The 22,682-nt window shown below is 36.5% G+C and overlaps 1 protein-coding gene across 1 annotated transcript; it reads right to left on the bottom strand.

Annotated features, from left to right (window-relative positions):
* Positions 1-21,215: 21,215 nt before the first annotated feature.
* LOC145739974 (uncharacterized) lies at positions 21,216-22,006 on the bottom strand. The gene is made up of 2 exons (XM_081995297.1): positions 21,292-22,006; positions 21,216-21,223 (listed from the first exon to the last, which is right to left on the bottom strand). The coding sequence occupies exons 1-2, from the start codon at positions 22,004-22,006 to the stop codon at positions 21,216-21,218; spliced, it is 723 nt and encodes a 240-aa protein (XP_081851423.1).
* Positions 22,007-22,682: the final 676 nt, after the last annotated feature.

Below are 22,682 nucleotides of genomic sequence, written 5' to 3'. Positions count from 1 at the left end.
CTGATATCACATAACTTATAAAAAACAAAACTCAAAAATGGTGCACGAAAACGCTGTTATTCATCTAACAAAATCATTCTTATAGCCAATAGGATTATCCAAAAATTCAATAATATACAGGGTTTTCCAATTAATAAAAAAGCAAAGTTTGGTCTGTCACAATGTTATGAGATACCCTCTAACTACCCACATAGTTTACTTTGATTTAAATGTGGTTCCCTTAGATAAATCCCTACAATGTTCGTATTTACTATTTGTTGTTGTAAAATCAAGTAGAAACAATTTAAGGTTGAGTGCAAAATAAAACTAATCACTTTGTATAGGTGGAGCAATGAGAGAGTAGAGTTCATTGTCTCATTTATTTTGAGAAATACAAAAAAATGATAAATACAAGTTTTACAGAATATTTATATTTTTTATAGTTTCAAATTACTTTCGGGTATACAGGTTCATAAAGGCGTGACGGTGACAGATAAAACTTTAGATTTTTTTAAAACAAAACCTCGTTTTTAAAACATTTTTTGATTCTTCATAAAATTCTAAAATTCTTTTTTGTTAATAATGTCATATCTAAAACTAATGGATCATATAATTATTGACTGCATTGCCATTGTTTCTAAAAGCAGATTACTCATGTTTGGTACGAACGCTTTACAGGAACGACAAAAATTAGTTGTGCAAATCAACATGCAATAGATGCCCGACAGTGCGTTCATTGTTTAAAATTTATTTTGATTATTTCAGTTTAAAAAATTTCAACTTTTATCTATACAGCCTGTGCATAATTCGTTTTTCTGATAGGTTTTACGATACACTTCAACTTTTATTAATAATATTTATTAATATAAAAGGGTATATAACATACCCTTTTGTAGTTTACGATTTATGTTTTTTAATTTTTACTTTCGATTTTTGTGTTCTTTTCCTAAGCTTTCCTAGCTTACAACAAACCAAATATGCAGGTGTTGTCAAACATTGGATTTTCCAAATATATTATGTCAAATTAATAAGTTTATGTTTTGCTGTAAGTAACGTACAAAATTAGAACAAGATTTAAAATGTCTATTCTTGTTCAATTGAATTGTCAACGACATTTTTCAGGTTTTAGTTTAGTTAACAAAAAACGGAGGTAATAGTAAATTTAGAGCAACAATCTTGCGCAGAAGTAACCCTTCTGGAAGATTTTGAAGAATGCTCTTGGTACAAAGCTAAGAAAGCTGCCGTTGAAGCAAATCCTTCTGCTTTTCCTGATTATTGCGTGAAAGAAGGACGTTTATACCGACATTTCTGGGACCTGAATAATATGTCCGATACCGACTCTACTGATTCTTGGAAGTTATGTGTTCCGAAAGCCGCACGCCGTACCGTTTTAGAAGAGAATCATGATGCACCGACTGCTGGACATTTAGGAATAGCGAAAACAACCGTTAGAGTAGCCAAGCGATATTATTGGCCCGGCATGTTTAGGGAGATTGCCAAGTATATACGAAACTGTTCGTCATGTCAACGTTTCAAGAGTTCGCAACAAGCCGCTCCTGGATTTATGCAACCGTTCCGAAACAACCGCCCTTGGGAAACTGTCAGTACTGATTTAGTTGGTCCGTTACCGCGGTCCGCCAAAGGTAATAATTACCTGGTAGTCTTTCAGGATCGTTTTACCAAGTGGGTGCAATGTAGGGCCATTAGGAAAGCAACCGCGCGAGCAGTAAGTCAATCTTTCTACGAGGAAATCGTCACTCGTTTTGGCTGTCCAAACATAGTCATTTCTGATAATGGTACCCAGTTCACTAGTCATGTTTTCAAAGATTTGCTCTCAGATCTAGGGGTAACACATCGTTTTACACCTCCGTATACACCCCAGGCTAATCCTGTCGAAAGAACAAATAAAACTTTAAAAACCATGATTGCTCAATTTTGTGAAACCGACCACCGAAAATGGGATGTCCGTTTACCCGATTTGCTTTTTGCGATTAATACCGCCAAACATGATTCCACAGGCTTTTCCCCGGCTTTCTTAAATTTTGGTAGGGAGTTAGAGTCTCCAAAAGCTCTGTACCGTTTAAAACCGTCATCCGTTGCAACTTCTTCTTCCCCGACACATAGTGATCCACAACCGACTGATTTTTCCACTCATAATGAGCGCACTAAAGCTCTGTATGATATTCACGAGCTTGTCCGGTTTCACTTAGCATAAAGCTTTTTCCGTGCAAAGTAAATACTATAACCTGCGTCGTCGCCCATGGAAATGTCACGTGGGAGATAAAGTTTTCCGTCGTGAAGTAGTCTTATCGTCTGCTGAAAAAGGTTTCGCTGCCAAGTTGGCACCAAAATATTCCGGACCGTACACCGTTACTAAAGTTGTTTCTCCCGTTGTATATAATTTGAAAGACGTTTCTGGAAAAGTACTTCGACGAATCCACATTAGAGATCTGAAACATGCCGATGTAGTTTCCTGACAATGGGATATGGAGGATATGAAGACTAAGAAGAGGTTAGAGACAAATCGTAGTTTAGTGTTTGTGTTAGGATAAGTAGTGTAGGTTTAAGGTTTTAAAAAAAAATAAAACAAAGTTAAGTTTTATTTTTTTTTTGGTAAGAAAGGGGGAAATGTAACGAAGTTACTAATTTTTTTGTTAATATGTAGTATTAGATTAAAGAAAACAATGCGCAGCCTCACACGCTTAAGTTACAATGCGTCTTCGCGACAGAATGGTGAACGCACCGCCGCGATCGATAAAAGTTCAGCGCGCAGCCGCGGTAGCGTAAACGAAACAACATCGCGCCGTCGCGACTCGCGAGCTGGTAAACAGGTAATGCGCCGCGCGCTACATTGTTTAGTTCTTCCCGGACCACCGAAACCGACCGACGCTTCAGCCAGCTGAACGGTAAATTTTATTGTTCCTGGGGGCAAGCTTTGAAGGGGAAGGTATTTCGGAATCGTTTCCTTCGGACCGCCAGTACAGGATGTTATAACACTGCTGGTTAACTTCGAGGGCCACGACTCCGAAAACCTCTCGGTGATTTGAGTTGTTTCCTCTGGACTGCCAGTACCGGATGTTATAACACTGCTGGTCAACTCCGGAGGCTACAATCTCACTATCGCCTAGGTATTTCCGAACCGTTTCCTTCGGACCGCCGGTACTGGATGTTATAACACTGCCGGTTAACTTCGAAGGCCACGGCTCCGAAATCCTGTAACCAAACCTGAATTCACCCAGGTCTTTCCGAACTGATTTCTTCGGACTGTCAGCTCCGGCCGTTTTAACCCCCAACTGGTCAACTCCGAGAGCCGACCGTTTGAAAGCTGATACCGATTCTCTGACCCCGTCTGTACCCCCAGAGCACAGTTTTCGTACCGTCCGAAACCGTCATGCATACCGTAACCGTCTGTTTACCCTGGCTGGGAAAACCGTTTCGAAACCGTCTTAGTTCTCCGTACCGTTCCGCGTTCTGAACACTAGGTTGTGTTGTCCGTTTGTTTTCCGTTTCAAAGTTACCGTATTGATTTAGTTGGGATCTCCAGGTCCGACTGTACCGTTTATTAATTTGAACACGAGGCTGTGTTGTTCTCTGTTTGTTCATTTGTGCTAGCGTTTTTAAGTAAGGATATGAATGATTGTTAACTGTTATTTTTCCTGGTTAACACGACTTGTTTAGTTTTGCTAACAACCCTGTGTTTCCTTATTTTTGTCCCACTCCCTTCATCCATTAACAGATAAACGTGAACTCTGTCTTCGACTGTGTAAAAGCTCCCCAGGTATACGAAGCGAGTTCCTTAGTTACGCTTCTCCAAATAAAACTAAGGTGGCGCCCGAGTTTCGAAGCACCTACCCCTAGGTGTGGCAAAAACCGTACCAGGACCGGTACGTAAAGGCGGTTACAACCTTCTGTTACAAACAGCTACTCCGTGAAATTGTCTGGACTTAAATCCACCAAAATTAAACGATCTGGTTAAGGTAGCTTTGAATGAATTACAAGTAAAGAGGGATGCAAAATTGGTTTCCTCTCAGTCTCAATTGGGCGGTGCAATAGCAACCATCGGAGCATCCATCTTCGCATTATTGCGTGAACTAACTGATGAAAATCGAACTTGTACTAAGCAACTCAGCGACGCGGGACGGTTGTTAACAGACCTATTTCATACTCAATCAATATGTAGACGGGATCTTATTTTGACGTCAATCAATAAAGATCTAAAGGAAACTCTAGAACAGTCGTCAATCTCAGCGTGGCTGTTTGGAGATAACCGGGAAGAGAGGATAAAATCATCCAAAAACAAGTCAGCGGCGTAAAGAGGCGAAATGGTCAGAACTGGAAATTTGCAATATCAGGGAAGTGCTTGGAAATTTGTTAAAAATGGGTGCTATTAATAAGGTTTTACCTTGTAGTTGTCAGTTTATTTCTAACATTTTTCTCCGTGACAAACCGGATGGATCCAAAAGGAACCTAAAACAATTAAATGAATTTGTTTTTACCATCCACTTCAAACTAGAAAATTATAAAATAGTCTCGAAATTGATAAATCGGGACTGTTATTTAGCTTCACTCGATCTAAAAGACGCTTACTTTTTAGTATCGATACGTAAAAATCATAGGAAATAACTTAGATTCAAATTTCAAGGTACTATCTACGAATTCACATGTCTTCCTTTTGGGTTAAGCTGTGCACCTAGAACTTTTACAAAAATTTTGAAGCCAGTTTTAGCATTATTAAGAGGGAAAGGTTTTGTGTCAAACATATATTTAGATGATTTGTTGCTGATAGGAAATACAGCTCAAGATTGTCAGTTTAACGTTATAAAAACAGTAAATCTCTTACAAAAGTTGGGATTTATAATCAATTATCAGAAGAGTTGCCTTAATGCTTCACAAACTATTACTTATTTGGGATTCTATTGTGATTCAAGAGAATTAACCATTTCCCTCCCGGTAATGAAACAGTACAAGATATTGCAGGTACTGAAATCTATGGGAAGAAAGAAGAGTTGCAAAATCAGAGAGTTTGCCAGGTTCATTGGTTCTCTAATTTCTTGTTGTCCAGCTTGTAAAGGTAGTAAATGATAAGTGATACACCTTGTAACATAGTTAGTTGAAGTTGTAACAGTTCATTGACATGCATAGCTAAGTATTATTAATAATCGTATTGCATCAATCGGTTCGCTATTATAAGTATTTTATGTATACACAGCAACCTATATTATATTGTATGAGTAGGCATAATAGAGTACGATAAATATAAGCGATTTATTCAGCAAAGAGATATTGAATACAGGGAACTTGCCAGAGTATCATTTACTACCTTTACATGGCGATCCTGCTAATTTTTCGTGGACTTCTAATTAAATAGTAAAAAGTAAAAGTTAAAAGAAAAGTGTAGTGCCATTGGTTGTGTTTCGTAATGTATCCGATGCCGACAAATCTGCTTAGGAGCTGAGCGTGGTATAAATGTGAGCTAAGATGGGGCAAACCAAGTCAAAAGATACCAAGCAAGAAGTAACGGAAAATGGCGTAGTTAACTCCAATTTTATAGTACAAGAAGCTGAGTACAACATCACTAAAGACGTCAAAGTGATACTGTATCTTATTACTCGTTTCGTTTTAATGTTAGTTCGTTGGCACCGTCTTCGGCAAATATTTTTCAGTTTAGGCAAAACAATTTTCATAATGCGCGACGTCACTTTAGGGGCACAGGTCCACGTAATAATAGTTATAACCAGCATTTCGATAGGAGTTTCAATAGATATTCTAACAGTTACAATAGAAATTCTAATAATTTTGGAAACAATAGAGAACAATTTAGAGGCAGTAATAGAAGCAGAGGCGCATTTAATAGAGGTTTTAATCGTGGTAACACATCTGCTAGGTACTATAGAGGCTCTAGTCCTAATTTTGTTGGCTTTTCGGAGTCGGGAAACGGATTGGAGCACCAATCGAGCCAAGAAGCGACTCGGTTGGGCGATATGTAACCATATATAGTTTTAGTCTGACATTTTCAAATTTTGTGAAAGTTGAGTTAGAAATGACTGGTTCAGTTAGTACGCTACTAGTAGACACCGGAGCTGACATATCAATTTTTAAACGTTTATCAGTAAATCCTGATCAAATAGTTGATTTTTCTGGAGCCACTAGCATCAAAGGTATCACAGAAGACCTAACTAATTCATTAGGTGTTGCAAACACAAATATTTTTATCCAAGGGTGTACGTTACCTCACAAATTTCATATAGTTGATTTTAATGTTCCAATACCATGTGACGGAATATTGGGTAGAGATTTTTTAGTTGCTTACCAATCAATAATAGATTATTCTAACTGGAATATGACGGTACACTTAAAACACAAAAAGTTAACAATTCCAATTTTAAGCAGTCCTGAAAAGAATGTGTTCCATATTCCTTCTAGATGTGAAGTTATTAGAGAGATTGACGTTTTGAAACATTTGACACACGACGTTGTGGTGTTAAATAAAGAATTAAAGCCTGGTGTATACTTAGCTCGTAGTATAGTATCTCAAAAACATCCGCTTGTAAAAATCTTAAACACAACATTTGAAAATGTAATTGTAGACATGTCTAATCTTGAAACTATCAGTCTCGATAAATTTAACATTTACAACATAGAAACAGAAAATCAAGATAGACATGTTCAACTCTTAAAAGAACTTAATCAAGATGTCCCAGACTTTGTTAAAAAAGATCTGCTACAACTTTGCGAAGATTATTCAGACGTTTTTGGATTAGAAACAGATAAATTAACATTTAACAACTTTTACACACAAAAATTAAAAGTTATTGACAAAAAACCTATTTATATTAAAAATTATAGAGCTCCCAGAGCACTTAAAGATGAAACAAATCGACAAGTCGAAAAATTGTTACATAATAATATAATCGAACCATCTTGCTCAGCATACAATAGTCCGGTTCTATTGGTTCCTAAAAAATCGCAAACTGATCAGAAAGCGTGGAGATTATGTATTGACTTTAGAGCTGTAAATAAGGTACTTATAGGAGACAAGTTTCCGATTAATCGCATAGACGATATTTTAGATCAACTTGGTAGAGCAAAGTGGTTCTCAGTAGTCGATTTGTTATCAGGATTCCATCAGATACCTTTAGATGAAGAATCGCGAGATTTGACTTCATTTAGCAGCGATAAGGGTTCATATCGATTTACCAGATTGCCTTTTGGACTTTCAGTCAGTCCCAACAGTTTTCAAAGAATGATGTCTATTGCTTTTGCCGGAATAACTCCAGAAAAAGCTTTTTTATATATGGACGATTCAATAGTAATAGGCTGTTCAGAAAAACATCACTTGAATAATTTAAAAAGCGTTTTTGAAACTTGCAGAAAGTACAATTTGAAATTAAATCCCAAGAAATGCAATTTTTTTTAGAAAAGAGGTCACTTTTCTAGGTCATAAAATAACAGACAAAGGTATTTTGCCCAATGAAACTAAGTACGATATTATAAACAAATATCCGACGCCGCGAGCTGCTGATGAGGTAAAAAGGTTCGTTGCCTTTTGTAACTATTATCGAAGGTTTATACCAAATTTTGCAACTATCACATTACCTTTAAATTCGCTAACTAAGAAAAATGCTGAGTTTGTATGGTCAAGCGAATGCGAAAGTTCATTTAACCGTTTAAAGCAAGCACTAATTAGTCCTCGCATTTTGCAATATCCGGATTTCTCAAAACAGTTTATTTTAGTTACTGACGCATCCCAACTTGCTTGTGGTGCAGTTCTTTCACAAAATTTTAATGGTCGGGAACTACCTATAGCTTATGCATCTCGTATGTTTACAAAAGGCGAGTCTCACAAACCAACTATTCTTAAAGAACTCACAGCTATTCACTGGGCAATAAAGTACTTTCGTTGTTATTTATATGGACAAAAATTTTTAGTAAAAACAGACCATAGACCTCTTGTTTACTTATTCTCTATGAAAGACCCGTCGTCCAAATTAACCAGAATACGATTGGATTTAGAAGACTTTGACTTTGATATAGAATATATAAAAGGAACAGATAATGTAGGCGCAGACGCCTTATCTCGAATAAATATTTCGGATTTGCAGGAAATCAGAAACACGGCTCAAATATTAGCAATTACCAGATCAATGACTAAGACAAACCAAAATTTTAATAAACACACTACTACTGGGGATAAACAATTATCACGTACTGAAGAACCTCAGATTTATGAAGCCCTTAATAATTATAATGTATTGAAATTTCCTTCCTTAAGATTTGAAATTGATAAAGAATGCATTCACATTATTATTAATTATCGCAAAAAGAGCGCTCGTTGTTGGCTTTCAATTACTATGGCAATTTTTCATTACCGAAACTATTGTCTAAGCTGAATAACATGGCTGGTGATAGTAAGTTTACACATTTGCGATTGAATTTAAATGACAAGATTTTCACACGGTGCACCGTAAATGAATTAAAGGAAGTAGGGCATAAAATACTTTCAAAAGTTAAAATTGTTTTATGTAAAGAAAGAAAATTAATCAAAGACAATGACGAGAAATTTAACTTAATCAAACAATTTCATGATGATCCTATGTTAGGTGGACATTGTGGCCAGAAAAGATTATTGAAAAAATTAAGGTCATTTTATCTCTGGAAAAATATGTCACGTGACATCGCTAAATATGTTAGGCAGTGTCATAAGTGTCAGGTAAATAAAGCCGCCGTTAAACACATAGAACCTTTAACTTTGACTCCAACTCCTCAAAAAGCTTTTGACATTGTCTGTATAGATACAATAGGACCACTTCAAAAATCAAATCACAATAACTGTTATGCAGTGACGCTTCAATGTGAACTAACTAAATACATCGTAATACTTCCAATACCCAATAAAGAAGCTTCCACAGTAGCACGAGCTATCTTTGAAAAATTTATCTTAGTATATGGACCTATAAAAGAAGTAAGAACTGATTTAGGAACAGAATACAAGAATAAAATTTTTGAAAGTTTAGCAAAAATGTTAAATACGCCGCATAAAACTAGCACTGCGTATCACAGTCAGTCCATAGGTGGATGCGAGAGAAACCATAGAGTTCTTAATGAATTTATGCGAATGTACATTGATCAAGCTCATACAGATTGGGATATATGGACAAATTATTACACTTTTTGTTATAATACGACTCCTAGTACTTATCATAACTACACACCTTTCGAGCTAGTATTTGGTAAAAGAGCAGACCTACCTGAAATATTTAATGGTTCTCGTGTAGATCCTTTATACAATTTAGAATCGTATGATCAAGAATTTCGATTTCGGTTGCAGTTAGCGCAAAATAAAGCTCGAGACTTTCTTGAAAAAACCAAACAAAAGCGTAAGTTGTATTATGATCAGCAAACTAGTCGACTACAAATAAGCCCGGGAGATTTTGTGCTTATAACCAACGAAGATCGTCAAAAACTAGATTCTTGGTTTGATGGTCCGTTTGAAGTCATATTAATTGAAGGTCCAAATTGCATTGTTAAAGACAATAACAACAAGCAGATTAAGGTTCATAAAAATAGAATTAAGAAATATAATGTCTCTTGATAATTAAGTTTAGTTCTAAGTTAGATAAACAGGCCTGTCTGTAAATACTGTAACTATTATAAATATCGAAAGTACACAGTGTAAATACCCTAAATACTGTACGTACATTTAATTTATAGGTATATTATACTATTCTTAGCATTCATCGTGCCGGTAGTGTTCAACGTGCGAAGTGTTCAGTTATTAGTGTTCCTACTGTTTTTTTATTGTGGGCAGAATCTTAATGGGTCGTTGGTATTATTGTTGGTTTTTACTGTTTAAAACACATGAATTATACGCAAATTGGGATAGAAATATATTTAGGTTAGGTTAAGTTAAAGTACCACTGACTATACTTTATGTTATTGCTATAGTCAGAAAAGTAGTAGGTACAGAGAAAATTTTATCGTAAAAGTAACTATATTTTGAGAGTGTATAGCTTTAAGTACTAAAGATTGCAAATTTGTAATTAAATTAACTTAAAACAGTTTTAATTAACTTGGCATCAGTAACCTTTTTTTTTAGTAAAGTGCCCTTTGCAAGTGGCCATAGCAAAGGTCATTCTCTAGGAAAAGGAGGTGTAACATAGTTAGTTGAAGTTGTAACAGTTCATTGACATGCATAGCTAAGTATTATTATTAATCGTATTGCATCAATCGGTTCGCTATTATAAGTATTTTATGTATACACAGCAACCTATATTATATTGTCTGAGTAGGCATAATAGAGTACGATAAATATAAGCGATTTATTCAGCAAAGAGATATTGAATACAGGGAACTTGCCGGAGTATCATTTACTACCTTTACAAGCTTTACCTTATAGCTGGATGTACGTGAAAAAACTTCGAGAGCTTAAAAACGAAAGCAATTCACCTAAATAAGGGGAATTATAATGCTAATCTAAGTCTGACCTCTTGGTTAGACGAGGATTTTCAATGGTGGGAAACCCACTTGTCATTGGGAAAACCCTTAGTAGCTCGAAGCTTTGTTTTAGAAATTTTTTCAGATGCTTCACTTACTGGGTGGGGTGTTTTCTGCAAAGGTCAAAGGACCCATGGGCACTGGTCTCACACAGAAGCCTCTTTTCATATAAATTACCTCGAAATCAAAGCTGCGTTTTTCGGTCTTAAATGTTTTGTCTCTGACCTCAGTAACTGTACAATTCTCTGCAGAATAGACAATATAACTGCCATTGCTTGTATAAATCGCATGGGCAGGGTTCAATCTGCAAAATTAAATTACATAACAAGGAAACTGTGGCAATGGTGCGAAAATAAACAGTTAGTTGTCATGGCTTCTTATGTGAAGTCCTCAGAGAATAAGGAAGCAGACGAAGAGTCGCGAAAAATTAAAGATGACAATGAATTTGAACTAAATGATGAATATTTTTTGGATATTATGCAAAAGTTTGGTATGCCAGATATTGATTTATTCGCCTCCCGAACGAACAAAAAGTGTAAAATGTTTGTTTGATGGCATAAAGACACTGAAAGTGCGGCTGTGGACGCTTTCATTCACGGTATTTTATACCCGTTTGACCGGCTGACGTAGTTTGTTATTCCTCGTCGCCTGCATCGCAACAATAGCGGGGATTTGTCACCACCAAAAATAGCGATGATGCACTACTTGCATTTTAGTGTTTTCCATCCTCGAATTTGGTTTTAATTTGGTTGCTATTACTGCTTTCTAAGGGCGGCAACAGGTTTGCCTCTGTTGGTAAAATTGGCTCACGACCGTATACCAAAATAAATAAGGAAAATTGAGTACTATCCTGTGTTGCAGAATTGTACGCAAATATCACATATGGTAGATATTCATCCCAATTTGATTGATTTGTACTAGTATACATAGATAACATATTGGCTAAAGTTTTATTAAATCTTTCTGTTAAGCCATTAGTTGCGGGATGATACGCCGTAGTAAACTGACTTGTCGTCCCCATCTTTTTCAGTAATTCCGTAACTAACTCTTATTGAAAAACCTTTCCTCTATCACTCAACAATTCCTTAGGTGCACCGTGTCTAGTAATAATCTTTTCCAGTATAAATTTCGCTACAGGTCCGGCTTTGCCGCTCGGTAGTGCGTCGGTCTCCGCCCACCGTGTGGCGTAATCCGTTGCAACCACTATCATGGTTTTGCCCCTGCTACTTCTGCGAAACGGACCTAATGAATCTATCCCAACTTTCTCAAATGGAGTGCCAACCGGAATGGGGTGTAACAAACCGATAGGTTTCTGATTTTGTTGGCCTTTTCGAGCCTGACAATTCGAATACCCTCGTACAAAACGTTCTACGTCCTTTTGCAAGTCTTGCCAATAATATCGTTGTTTTATCTTTGCCAGAGTTTTTAACAATCCTAAATGGCCACTCAGCTGTTCTAAGTGGTGGGAATACAAAATTTCCCCTACTAACTGTTGTGGTATTACCAAGAGTTTAGTCCGGCCCGCTCCATGCGAGTTTATACGGTACAAAACTTCAGACTCAAGCCTAAATTTTTTTGCCTTTTTCCGCAAACCAATTGTTCAGGATTTCTTATAGCTTGAATAATTTCCAAATTTTTCCGTCTGTTGCTTGTAATTTCGCAATATTACGTATCCAATATGAAAGTAGGTATTTCGTCAATGTCTTGTACCTTTGTGTTAGCTGGTAAAACAGGATATTTGCTAACGCAGTCTGCATCCCTGTGAGCAATTCCTGATTTATGAGGTACTGTGTAGTCAAATTCAGATAATTTTAACGCCCAACGCGCTAAACGTCCAGTAGTTTCTTTTAAGGTTTTTAGCCAACAAAGCGCATGATGATCTGTCACTATTTTTATCGGTTTTCCATAAATAAAATGCCTAAAATAAGATAGCGCCCATATGGCTGCTAACCCTTCAAGTTCTGTTATAGAATAATTTTTCTCAGCTTTACTAAGACTTCTGCTTGCGTATGCTATCGGGTGTAACGCATTTCCATCTTCTTGCAATAATATAGCTCCTATTCCATCTTTACATGCATCTACCCTTAATTCACACCCTTTGTTTCGCTGAAAATGTGCCAACATTGGTTCACTAATCAATTTCTGTTTTAGTGTTTCAAACGCTTTGTCAGGTATGTCCTGCCAATCAAATTTATTCTGTTTCTTTGTCAAATCATGTAAGGGGCGTGCAATTTTTGCAATATTTTCTATAAACTTCCGGTAATAGTTACAAACTTCTAAAAAGCTTAGTACACCTTTTACATTCTTTGGCCTCGGAAAATTTTCAATTAAAACTAATTTTGATTTATCAGGAAAAAATCCATCTTTCGAAATTGTATAACCAAGAATGTTAATTTTTTTCCTTTAGATATTCACACTTTTTAGGTTTTAACGTTAGGCCTGCACTTCGAAGTCTATTTGAAACTTTTTTACTTTTATCTATTGTTTCAGAAAAAATTATAATGTCGTCCATGTAAATTAAAACTTCTTTCTATTTTAAATCTCTAAACACTACATCTCCTAACTGTTGAAATGTTGCCGGGGCATTGCACAATCCGAAAGGCATTACATTAAATTCCCATAATCCGTGACCTGGCGCTGTAAAGGCAGTAAGTGGCTTATTTTCTTCTTTTACTTTGACTTGCCAATAACCTGAATACATGTCTAACGATGAGAAATATTGGGAGTTCCCTAAATAAGTCAAAATATCCTCAATATTGACCACGAATTTTTTACTGTTACATTGTTAACTTGCGATAATCAACACAAAATCGTGTCTCTCCAGACTTTTTCTTTACTAGTACGACGGGACTTGCCCAGGGCGAGTTACTTTGCCTTATTATATCGTATTGTTCCATTTCTCTTATTTGCGTATCTATTATCTCTCTTTCTTTTTATGCTACTCTGTAAGGTTTCTGTTTTATAGGTTTAGCATTTCCTACGTCAATTTCGTGTTCAATCACATCTGTTCTCCCCATATATTTTGGTGTTTTTGAAAAAACGTCACTATACTCTGCAAGTAGCGTTTGGAATTTATTATGTACTTCTGAATTTGTTATATTACTTAGATTATGGTCATGCATGGTAATCATTTCTTCATCACTTTCGGTTTCATTAATACAATAAACTGGAATTTTCAGTCAAATCTACCTCCATGGTTTTTTTCTAAATAACCGCTAGCGGTATCTTTTAGTATAAAGGCTCTTTCAAAACTCAAATTATTAAGTGTGAAGTAGTAGTCCATTTTTCTCAAAGTGGAGGGGTAGTGGAGGGGTCTTTCCCATCACTTTTTCAAATTATTAATTTTGATATACAATTTGCTATTTTTCACAAAAATTGAACTTGAACAAACTAATCCCCTTGGTCGTAGATATTTATCATTCTCGATAAAGCAGTACGTCGTGAGCTCGTGCGGAGGTAATGCACAGTTCAGTCGTACTGTTATCTCGCGACCGACTTTGACCATGTAGTCGGTTGCAAGTGTAACCTTAAAGTTTGCGTTGTTGACTCGATCTCTACGTTTGCAAATACTTTACTAATATCCTCCACTTGCTCTATTTTCCTAATGCTGTTGTCAACATTGTTGCCAAAATGTAAAATAAATGCGTCAAGTTCATGGTATAACGTCACAGTATTGGTATTATAATCGATTAATGATTTTTTACTAGCGAGAAAGTTATGTCCCAAAATTAAGGCTTTTGATAAATTTTGGACCACTAGTGCTTCATTCACAATAATTGTATCGTTAATTTTTAGAGTTACCTCAGAATTTCCAAGAGGTTGAACTGTATACCTTCCTGCTGTTATTAGTTGTATACTGTTCTGTAACCGTCACATGTTGCTGATATAATTTACGTCAAATACATTTTTACAAGCTCCCGTATCAAGTAAAACAGGGACGTTATCTTTATCGTTAACTGTGATATGTACGATTAATGTTTTATTTATTTATTTATTTACTAATGCCCGTAGATGACAATTAGACAATTTCGTTCGGGCTTTTTAATTTTGAAATTGTCCTCTGCCGTTTGGGTTTCTTCGGCCTTGAGGGGTGTTCCTGTTTAGTTGAGTAATGATAAGACTGTGCTTTAACCAATACTAACTTTATTCTTCTATCTACTTCTACAATCACTTAAAACTAACCAATATTACCAATGATGTTCAAACTGTTGTACAAACATAAGGTACAATATATTTACTGGTTTCACAAACAAAACAGTTTAGTGGTCGCTGTAAACCTGATGTTGCAAATGCTGCCTACTGATCGTCCTACATAATATAGCTTGTACAAACACATTATGCGGATGTTTACTATTTCTTAATGGTTTTCGATTGAGCCATATTGAAAGTAATTACACACTTAAATCATGTCATGTCAATAACCTATTGTTTAAATGAAGATTAAACATGCTGGCAACTCTCAAGTTGAGAGGTGAGTGGTCGAGGTGTTTTCCTTAGGTCAGCTTTGCAGTGTTAATCATGGGTGTCGTTTGCCTGATGACTGTAGTGACGGCAAATTGATTCTATAACAGTATAACCGCAGCAGTTTGATGCTCACATGGATCTTATCCTAAATACAGCTTAATGTTGTTTTAATCGTTTCAGTGCAATAGACTACTAATAACTGAATTATAAAGATATCTTATCCCCTAATTTACCCTGGTTAACGTAGTATAATTCTAACTAAAGGAATTTTGTTCCTTACGCACAAATCTAACTAAATAGTGCAACTCTAAACTTTCGTATATTAAGCCAACATTATAAGTCAAGATTTATAGTCGGACCAATGATATGCTAATAAAATGGTTGACCACATTCTATGACTAGGCGTATTTATTTTATGACCTTGATCTTAGGACGGCAGTTGTTGCCTTGTGGTTCTTAACGGGCGTAGTTCGATTTCTTCTTCTTCATCCTCAGTTGGTGCCCTAGGAGTTTTTGGTTTTAATCCTTTTTTAGCGATGATATGCTTTCTAAGTCGCCAACCTCCAAACACTACTATAGCTACTACTGCCGTGAGTACTAGTGTAGTAATCACACTTGATATTGATGCGTGATGTCTTAAGTTTTTCCAAACTGTATGTTGAAGTTCTTCTTGAATCTTCTCTTGTTCCTCAACGAGATCATTCATTTCTTCGTCGGGTTCTATAATGTCCTCATTCTCCGTTGTAGAGTGAGATGGTTTGCTGTGAGGTGTGGGTGTTTTTGACAACGTCAAATTTGCCTCCACCGGCCTAATATAGCCGGCAATGACTGGAACGCTCTGTATTCTCGCCGGTGATAGTGTCGCTGTTCTAGTTACTATCACACAATTCTGTGATATTGTAATAATGCCACATTGATGTAACATTACCTCCTCTCTATGCCCACTGCAAGTGATTGCCACTTTAATCCTTGCAGGTGCCACAAAAATCCACGTATTGCTTGTGTATACCTTTTTCCAGATAGTACTTGTTAGTCTCATTTCTTTCACTGGACACGTCACATTTTCGGTTCTCTGGTATAATTCGTCTATCAAACAATTCGGGTTGTTCTCAATATTCCTTATGATAGATGGAGAACAGATGTAAACTGTCTTATTCAATTTTACACTGTTTTTTAGCATCGCATCATTTAGTTGAAAATATCGCTGATTATCATAGTCTATTGCGATAATGTCGGTGCTTATATCATATATCCAGTAGTTGTTCGTTTTCATTTTTAGTGGAAGTACATTTGCCTTAATTAGGTCAAACTGTGTACCTTCCGTCATTGCAAGGTAAACGTAAATGTACGTGTCGTTGCCAATTTGTGTTAATTCTGTTTTAATTATAGGCTGTGACTGAATTTCTATGTTATGAGGTAATTTTATAGATTCTTCGTTGACAATTTCTTCTATATGTACTGGAGATACTATCTCATAAATGTTTTCTTTACTGGTTTGTATACTTAATATATTCTGATAGTAATCTGTCAATTCGTCGATGTACCCTTTTGCTACATCGTACAGATTTAGTAATTCAATTTCCAATTTGTTATTGTCAACTTCGGAGTACCAATTTTGCATTTGTTCTATCACCTCCATGCCTTTCTTAATTTTTACTGTAAATTGGTTGAGCTTCTTAGATATTCTTTCCTCGGTGTCGTTAAACTTTAATAGTGCTTTAAGCATAAACTTGGTTTGGTGATTTGACGCTTGAATCAACTCTTTTTGATTTTTATCAAGATCATCGATTTCCCTGTATACTTCATCGTTCACGCCAAAAATTGAAGTTAGTAGGGTTCCCCATAAACCTCGTCTTGTCCTATTTAAAACAATTTTTGACACACCTTTATGTATCCATTTGATTCGCCTTTCTTCTTCGTGAAGATGATCAATCAGTGGTTGGCAATCCACGTGAATAGTGGTTTTTTTAACCTCATTGCACATCTTGTCTACCTTTGATATTACATCCTGTATAGACTTTATGTGTGCCTCTAAATCTTCTTTTCCTATTTTAGCTTCGATTCTTAAAAAACCTCGATCAATTTTGGCTGTTCCAAGATGTTCTATGTAGAATCCAGGTTTTGGATATTCCACGTGATATTGTGCTGTACTTGTTTTTATGTGGGCTGCATGTGCTTTCCCGCTGTACAATTGGAGTGCAAAAATAATTGCCAATGTCCAAATTTTCCAAATGTTATTTGTTTTTCTACGTGGTTTTGAGTTGTTTTCATTGTGGATTATCGATAGCGGTACTAGTTTATGGATTGGTCTTTTAATTTCTGCTCCTTCCGCTTTTTTCAACGTGACGACTCTCACTAAATTTTTGTCGTCGACTTGAACTCCTTCCACCTTTGCCATTGGCCATTTGCTTGGTGACATTCGATCATCCTTTATAAGTACTAATTCTCCCACCTTTAGATTTTCTTGTTCCAGTTTCCATTTGTTTCGTTGTTGAAGTTCATGCAGATATTCATTTGTCCACACTTTCCAAAAATCTTTTTTCATTTTTTGTATTATTTTCCATCTGCCTTCTAAACCTGTATCATTATGGGTAATAATTGGACTACTTGGTGATAATAGTTCTCTCCCTATCAAGAAATGCCCTGGCGTTAGTACTGAAATGTCATTTATTTCTTCTGTTAGTTTACACAAAGGCCTCGAATTCAAACATGCTTCAATTTGGTGTGTTAATGTAGTTAATTCTTCATAAGTTAGGGTTGACTCTCCAATCACCCTTTTTAGGTGATGTTTGGTTGATTTCACACCTGCCTCCCAGAGCCCTCCAAAATGTGGTGCTGATGGCGGTATAAAATGCCATTGAGTTCCAATGTTTGCTAATTTGTCCACAATGCTGGAAGTTTTTATCGTGTTTGCTACCTCAACATTTAATGCATTAGCTGTCCCCACAAATGTCGTACCATTATCGGAGAATATATTTGCGCACGTTCCTCTTCTTGCCATAAATCGTTTTAGTGCGGCAATAAAGGTTTCTGACGTCATGTCGCTCACCACTTCTAAGTGAATGGCCTTTGTACACATACATACAAATATTGCAATGTAGCCCTTGTAGGACTTATGTCCCCTGCCTTTAGTAGTTTTTATTTGAATGGGCCCAGCGTAGTCAATTCCTACATTTAAAAACGCTGACGCCGGATTAACTCTTGTTGGTGGTAGTTGACCCATCAATTGACCAGCTGTCTCAGCCTTGAATCTTATACACCTTGCACATTTATTAATTATTTTCTTTGTAACCTTTTTTCCATTTATTATCCAATATTTTCTTCTTACAAAAGCCATTGTTTGTTGATTTCCGCCGTGTAAGGTTCTGTCATGTGCATTCCTTACAATCAATCCTGCTAAGTGACCTGACGCAGAAATTATGATCGGATGTTTTTCACTGTAACTTAGTAATGAGTGTTGAAGCCTGCCTCCCACTCTAAGTACTCCATGGTAATCTACGAATGGATGTAAATTTAGAATTTTGCTCTTTTTTAATACTCTATTTTTGAGTCTTAGTTTGCGTATATCCTCTGAAAATGAATCTTGTTGACCTACTAGTTTCCCGGTTTTGGGACTGCAATTGTTAATAAACCTAAACCATACAGCTATCACACGTGTTGCGCGATGTAAAGATGAGAATTTCTCTAGAACGTTGATTTTGTCGACTTCTATGCTTACTCCCACATGTAAGCATTTTTTACGCTCCACCTCAGTGCTGTAATTTTTGTTGTATTGTGGCCATTGGTCTTCACTTTGGTTTAGCCAATGTGGTCCATTCCACCATAGTAGATTGTCCTTAATTTTTGACGGTTTAATTCCTCTTGTTATTAGGTCTGCTGGGTTGTCTTTAGACCCAACATGATGCCATTGTACTTCTGAAGACAGTTGTTTAATTTCTGAAACTCTGTTTGCTACAAACGTCTTCCAATGTCTTGCGTCGCTCTGAATCCATGACAAGGTGATCATCGAATCCGACCACGCGTGAATATTCCAACTTGGTGACCCAAGTGTTTCCTTGACTCTCCTTATTAGTTTACTCAGTAGCACCGCTGCACATAATTCTAACCTAGGTAGTGTAGGTTTAGTTCTTATTGGTGCAACCTTTGATCTGGACACCAACAACGAGATCTGTATTTGTCCTAACTCGTTCATGGTTCTCACATATACTGCAGCTCCTAACGCCTTTTCTGACGCGTCACAAAATCCATGTATTTCTGTCCTTCTGGAGTTTGAAGTGTAACTCCACCTCGGAATTTGTATTTCTTCCAACTGGTTAAGTTCTTTGTAAAATTCCTTCCACTTGGTTGAAATCACTTCTGACACAACGTTGTCCCATGAATTTTGTTCTCTCCACAATTCTTGGATGATGAGTTTTGCCGTAATTACAACAGGTGATAAAAGTCCTAATGGATCAAACAGCTTTGCTACACTTGACATTATTCCTCTTTTTGTTAATTTGTTCAAGTCCGTTAGATTAACTTTAAATTTAATTGAGTCATTGTTAGTTGCCCAAAATATGCCTAATGTTTTTTGAAGTTCATTATCATTCAAATCTATTTGTTTTATCTCTCGGAGTTCTTCTGAGATATTCGTAAGTATCGCAAAATTATTACTACTCCATTTTCTCAAGTTAAATCCTCCTAATTTAAACATATTTATTAAATCTTGCTGCAGTTTTGTTGCTTCTAACTCAGAGTCAGCTCCAGCGAGAACATCGTCTACGTAGCAGTTTTTTCTTACGATCTCTAACATATTAGGAAAATTATCTTGTTCATCTTCAGCTAGTCTTTGGATAGTCTTTACTGCTAAATATGGTGCTGCCGCAGTACCATATGTGACTGTCGTTAATTTGTATTCACGAATTGGCTCATCTTCTGTACCCCTCCAAAGAATTCTGTGGTATTCTTGATCAGACTCCTTGATCTTTATCTGTCTGTACATTTTTTCAATGTCAGCTGTAAACGCTATCTTGTAACTCCGCCACCTAATTAAGATGTCGCAAAGCTCTTCTTGGATGAGTGGTCCAGTGTGCATTAACTCATTCAAGCTTTTTCCGTTTGACGATTTGCATGATGCATCAAACACAACTCTTAATTTAGTTGTTGTGCTTTCTTCTTTTATTACATAATGATGTGGTATATAATATTTTCCTTTCTTTTCGTCTGCTTGGCTGACAAGTTTCATGTGGCCTAACGTTATATAAGTTTGCATAAACTCTTTATATGCAATGTTTTCGTTCACTTGTTGACGTAATCTTTTTTCTAGTTGCAATAACCGTGCCATTGCCCTAGTTCTTGACTCACCTAAGGTCAGGTCTGTGTTTTTAAATGGAATGCTGACCGTGTAAGTCCCATCGTCGTTTCTCATTGTATTTTGATTATAGTCACGTTCACATTCTTGTTCTTGGTTATTTACAGCTGGTTTTGACGTTACTTCTTCTAGCTCCCAAAATCTCGTTATGTCTTCTTCTTGCAGTGTTCTTGTCATCATACTAGCAATTTCTATGGTGCCATTAGTTTTTCCTGGGCTACACCCAAGTAAAATCCATCCGAATTCAGTATTTTGTCCTGTTAGTCCAACATCCGTTTTCTTTATACCATTCAACAAAATTTCCTGATATTCCTTTGCCCCTAAGAGAATGTCTACCGGACCTGGCTTGTAAAATAGTGGGTCTGCTAACATTACGTTTTTCCAATAATTCTCGTCGTAATCAATTTCACGCTCCGGTGAACTTTTTGTTAGTTTTGGTAACACTAACAATTCTGTACTTAGCGAGTACGCACTTGAAGCTCGCGCTTTACATTCTACTCTTATTTTATTATTGCTGTACTTAGGCTGTTCTTCTCCTAACCCGGTAATTTCTGCTCGAACTTTTTCGCGTGGCAAACCTAACAGTACTGCTGCCTCTTCGGTAACAAATGCCGCCTGAGATCCAGGATCAATTAACGCTCTAAAATATTCCCATGTATTGTTCACGTTTTTAACTTTAATTAAAGCTGTTGCTAATAACACCGTTTCGCCTTGCACAGTCATGTGGTTTGCAACCCGTGCAACTCTTTCTTGGCCCTTTGCCTTGTCTGAATTATAATTGTGGCTATTTTTTAAATTTCTGTAGTTATCTATATGAATCAGCGTATGATGGTTTTTGTTACAAGTTCTACATTGAAAACGAGAAACGCATCTTTTTCTACTATCATGATTTAAACAGTTAAAACATAATTTTTGTTTTTTTATAAATTCATGACGCTGTACATTGTCTAACCCTTTAAAATCTACACATGAATAAATAGAGTGCGATCGATTACAATACTTACAATTAGTTACTGCTATTCTCTTGTCCTCGACATCTCTGGAGTTTGCCTGGAGCCCTCGTTCGTAAGTGCCCTTGTAGCCTCCTCTCTCCTCAAAGCCTCTGTAGCCTGAGTGTGCGCCTCTTTCCTCAAAGCCCCTGTAGCCTGAGGGTGCGCCTCTTTTCTCACTTGATTTCGTCTCTGACGCCTCCATGGTTTGAAATCGCCTCAGTATAAATTTCAGTACACTCTCCAATGATTGCACTTCGAAGATGTTGTCAACCGTCGACTCATACAAGTCGTTGGTTCTGGCATCCCATTTATTGCTGACGATACATACTATAATAGGATCCCATGATGCTATGTCAATTTTTTGCATTTTTAACGCTTCCAAACACTCTTTTACTGTATTGTACAGGGTTTTCAAATGTTCGGCTGATTCTCTTTGCGTCTGTGGAATATGTAGTATTTTGTTAATGAGCTTATTGACAATTCGTCTTTTATTGTCATATCTCTCTTTAAGTTCATTCCAGGCACTAGTATAGTTTGTTTCTGTTATCTCGTAATGTTGAATTGCTTTCTCTGCTTCTCCTTTCACGTACGTTTTAAGGTATTGCATTTTTTCAACCATGCTAATGTTGACGTTCGTGTCGATCATTGTTGCAAATATGTCCTGGAAGGTAGGCCATTCGTCATATTTTCCATTGAAAAATGGTATTGTTAGCCTAGGTAATGCCATAGTGTTGGTGGTGTGTGTAGGTAAACACCGTTGCTGTTTAATTTGTCTGTCTAGCGCTATTGTTGCAGTTCGATACTCCCTTTTAATGTTATGAAATGTATCTTCCGTATAGTATCGCCGGTCAGAATATTCGTGCCTTATGCGGCTTAGCTCTATATCCTTGTCTACAACTATCATAAATTACTTTTTTATGTCTTCCAGATATTGCTCATATCCTTCAGTGGCCGTTTTTGAGCTTTCTATGTCAGCTCTTAGGAGATCAATTCTTCTTTCCTGGTCACAAATTTTCTGCACTTGTGCATCGTTACTTCTGTCTCTTAGAATTTCTTGCTGTTCTTTCAAGTATGCCTTTGCTTTCAAGTATATTACCTCAACTTGATTAAAGTAGTTTGTTTTTATGTACGGGTTCTCGGTGCTCTTACCAGTAATTTTTGCGATCTCCTGATGTTGAGAACTAAACTCTTGCCATATGTCGTCAACCTCCTTCAATTTTTCCAGCAGGTAAGCTTCCGTTTTTCTGGACCTTGGATCCTTTTTAATGTTTATGAACTTTTTGTTAAGTTCTTCTGCTAGCTGCTCCTGTTTTTCTACAATTTTGTTCAATTGTTCCATGTCTGTAGTAGTTTCTTTGTAGTTTGTGTTGACAGTGTTGTTTGGTTTTGTTTAATGTAGTATA

Source organism: Ips typographus, unplaced genomic scaffold (assembly GCF_016097725.1).
Source record: "Ips typographus isolate SLU unplaced genomic scaffold, UJ_Ityp_2.0 IpsContig87, whole genome shotgun sequence".
Classification (NCBI taxonomy): domain Eukaryota; kingdom Metazoa; phylum Arthropoda; class Insecta; order Coleoptera; family Curculionidae; genus Ips; species Ips typographus.
The sequence above is the reverse complement of the archived record's forward strand: the minus strand, read 5'-3'. Positions and strand labels throughout refer to the sequence as shown.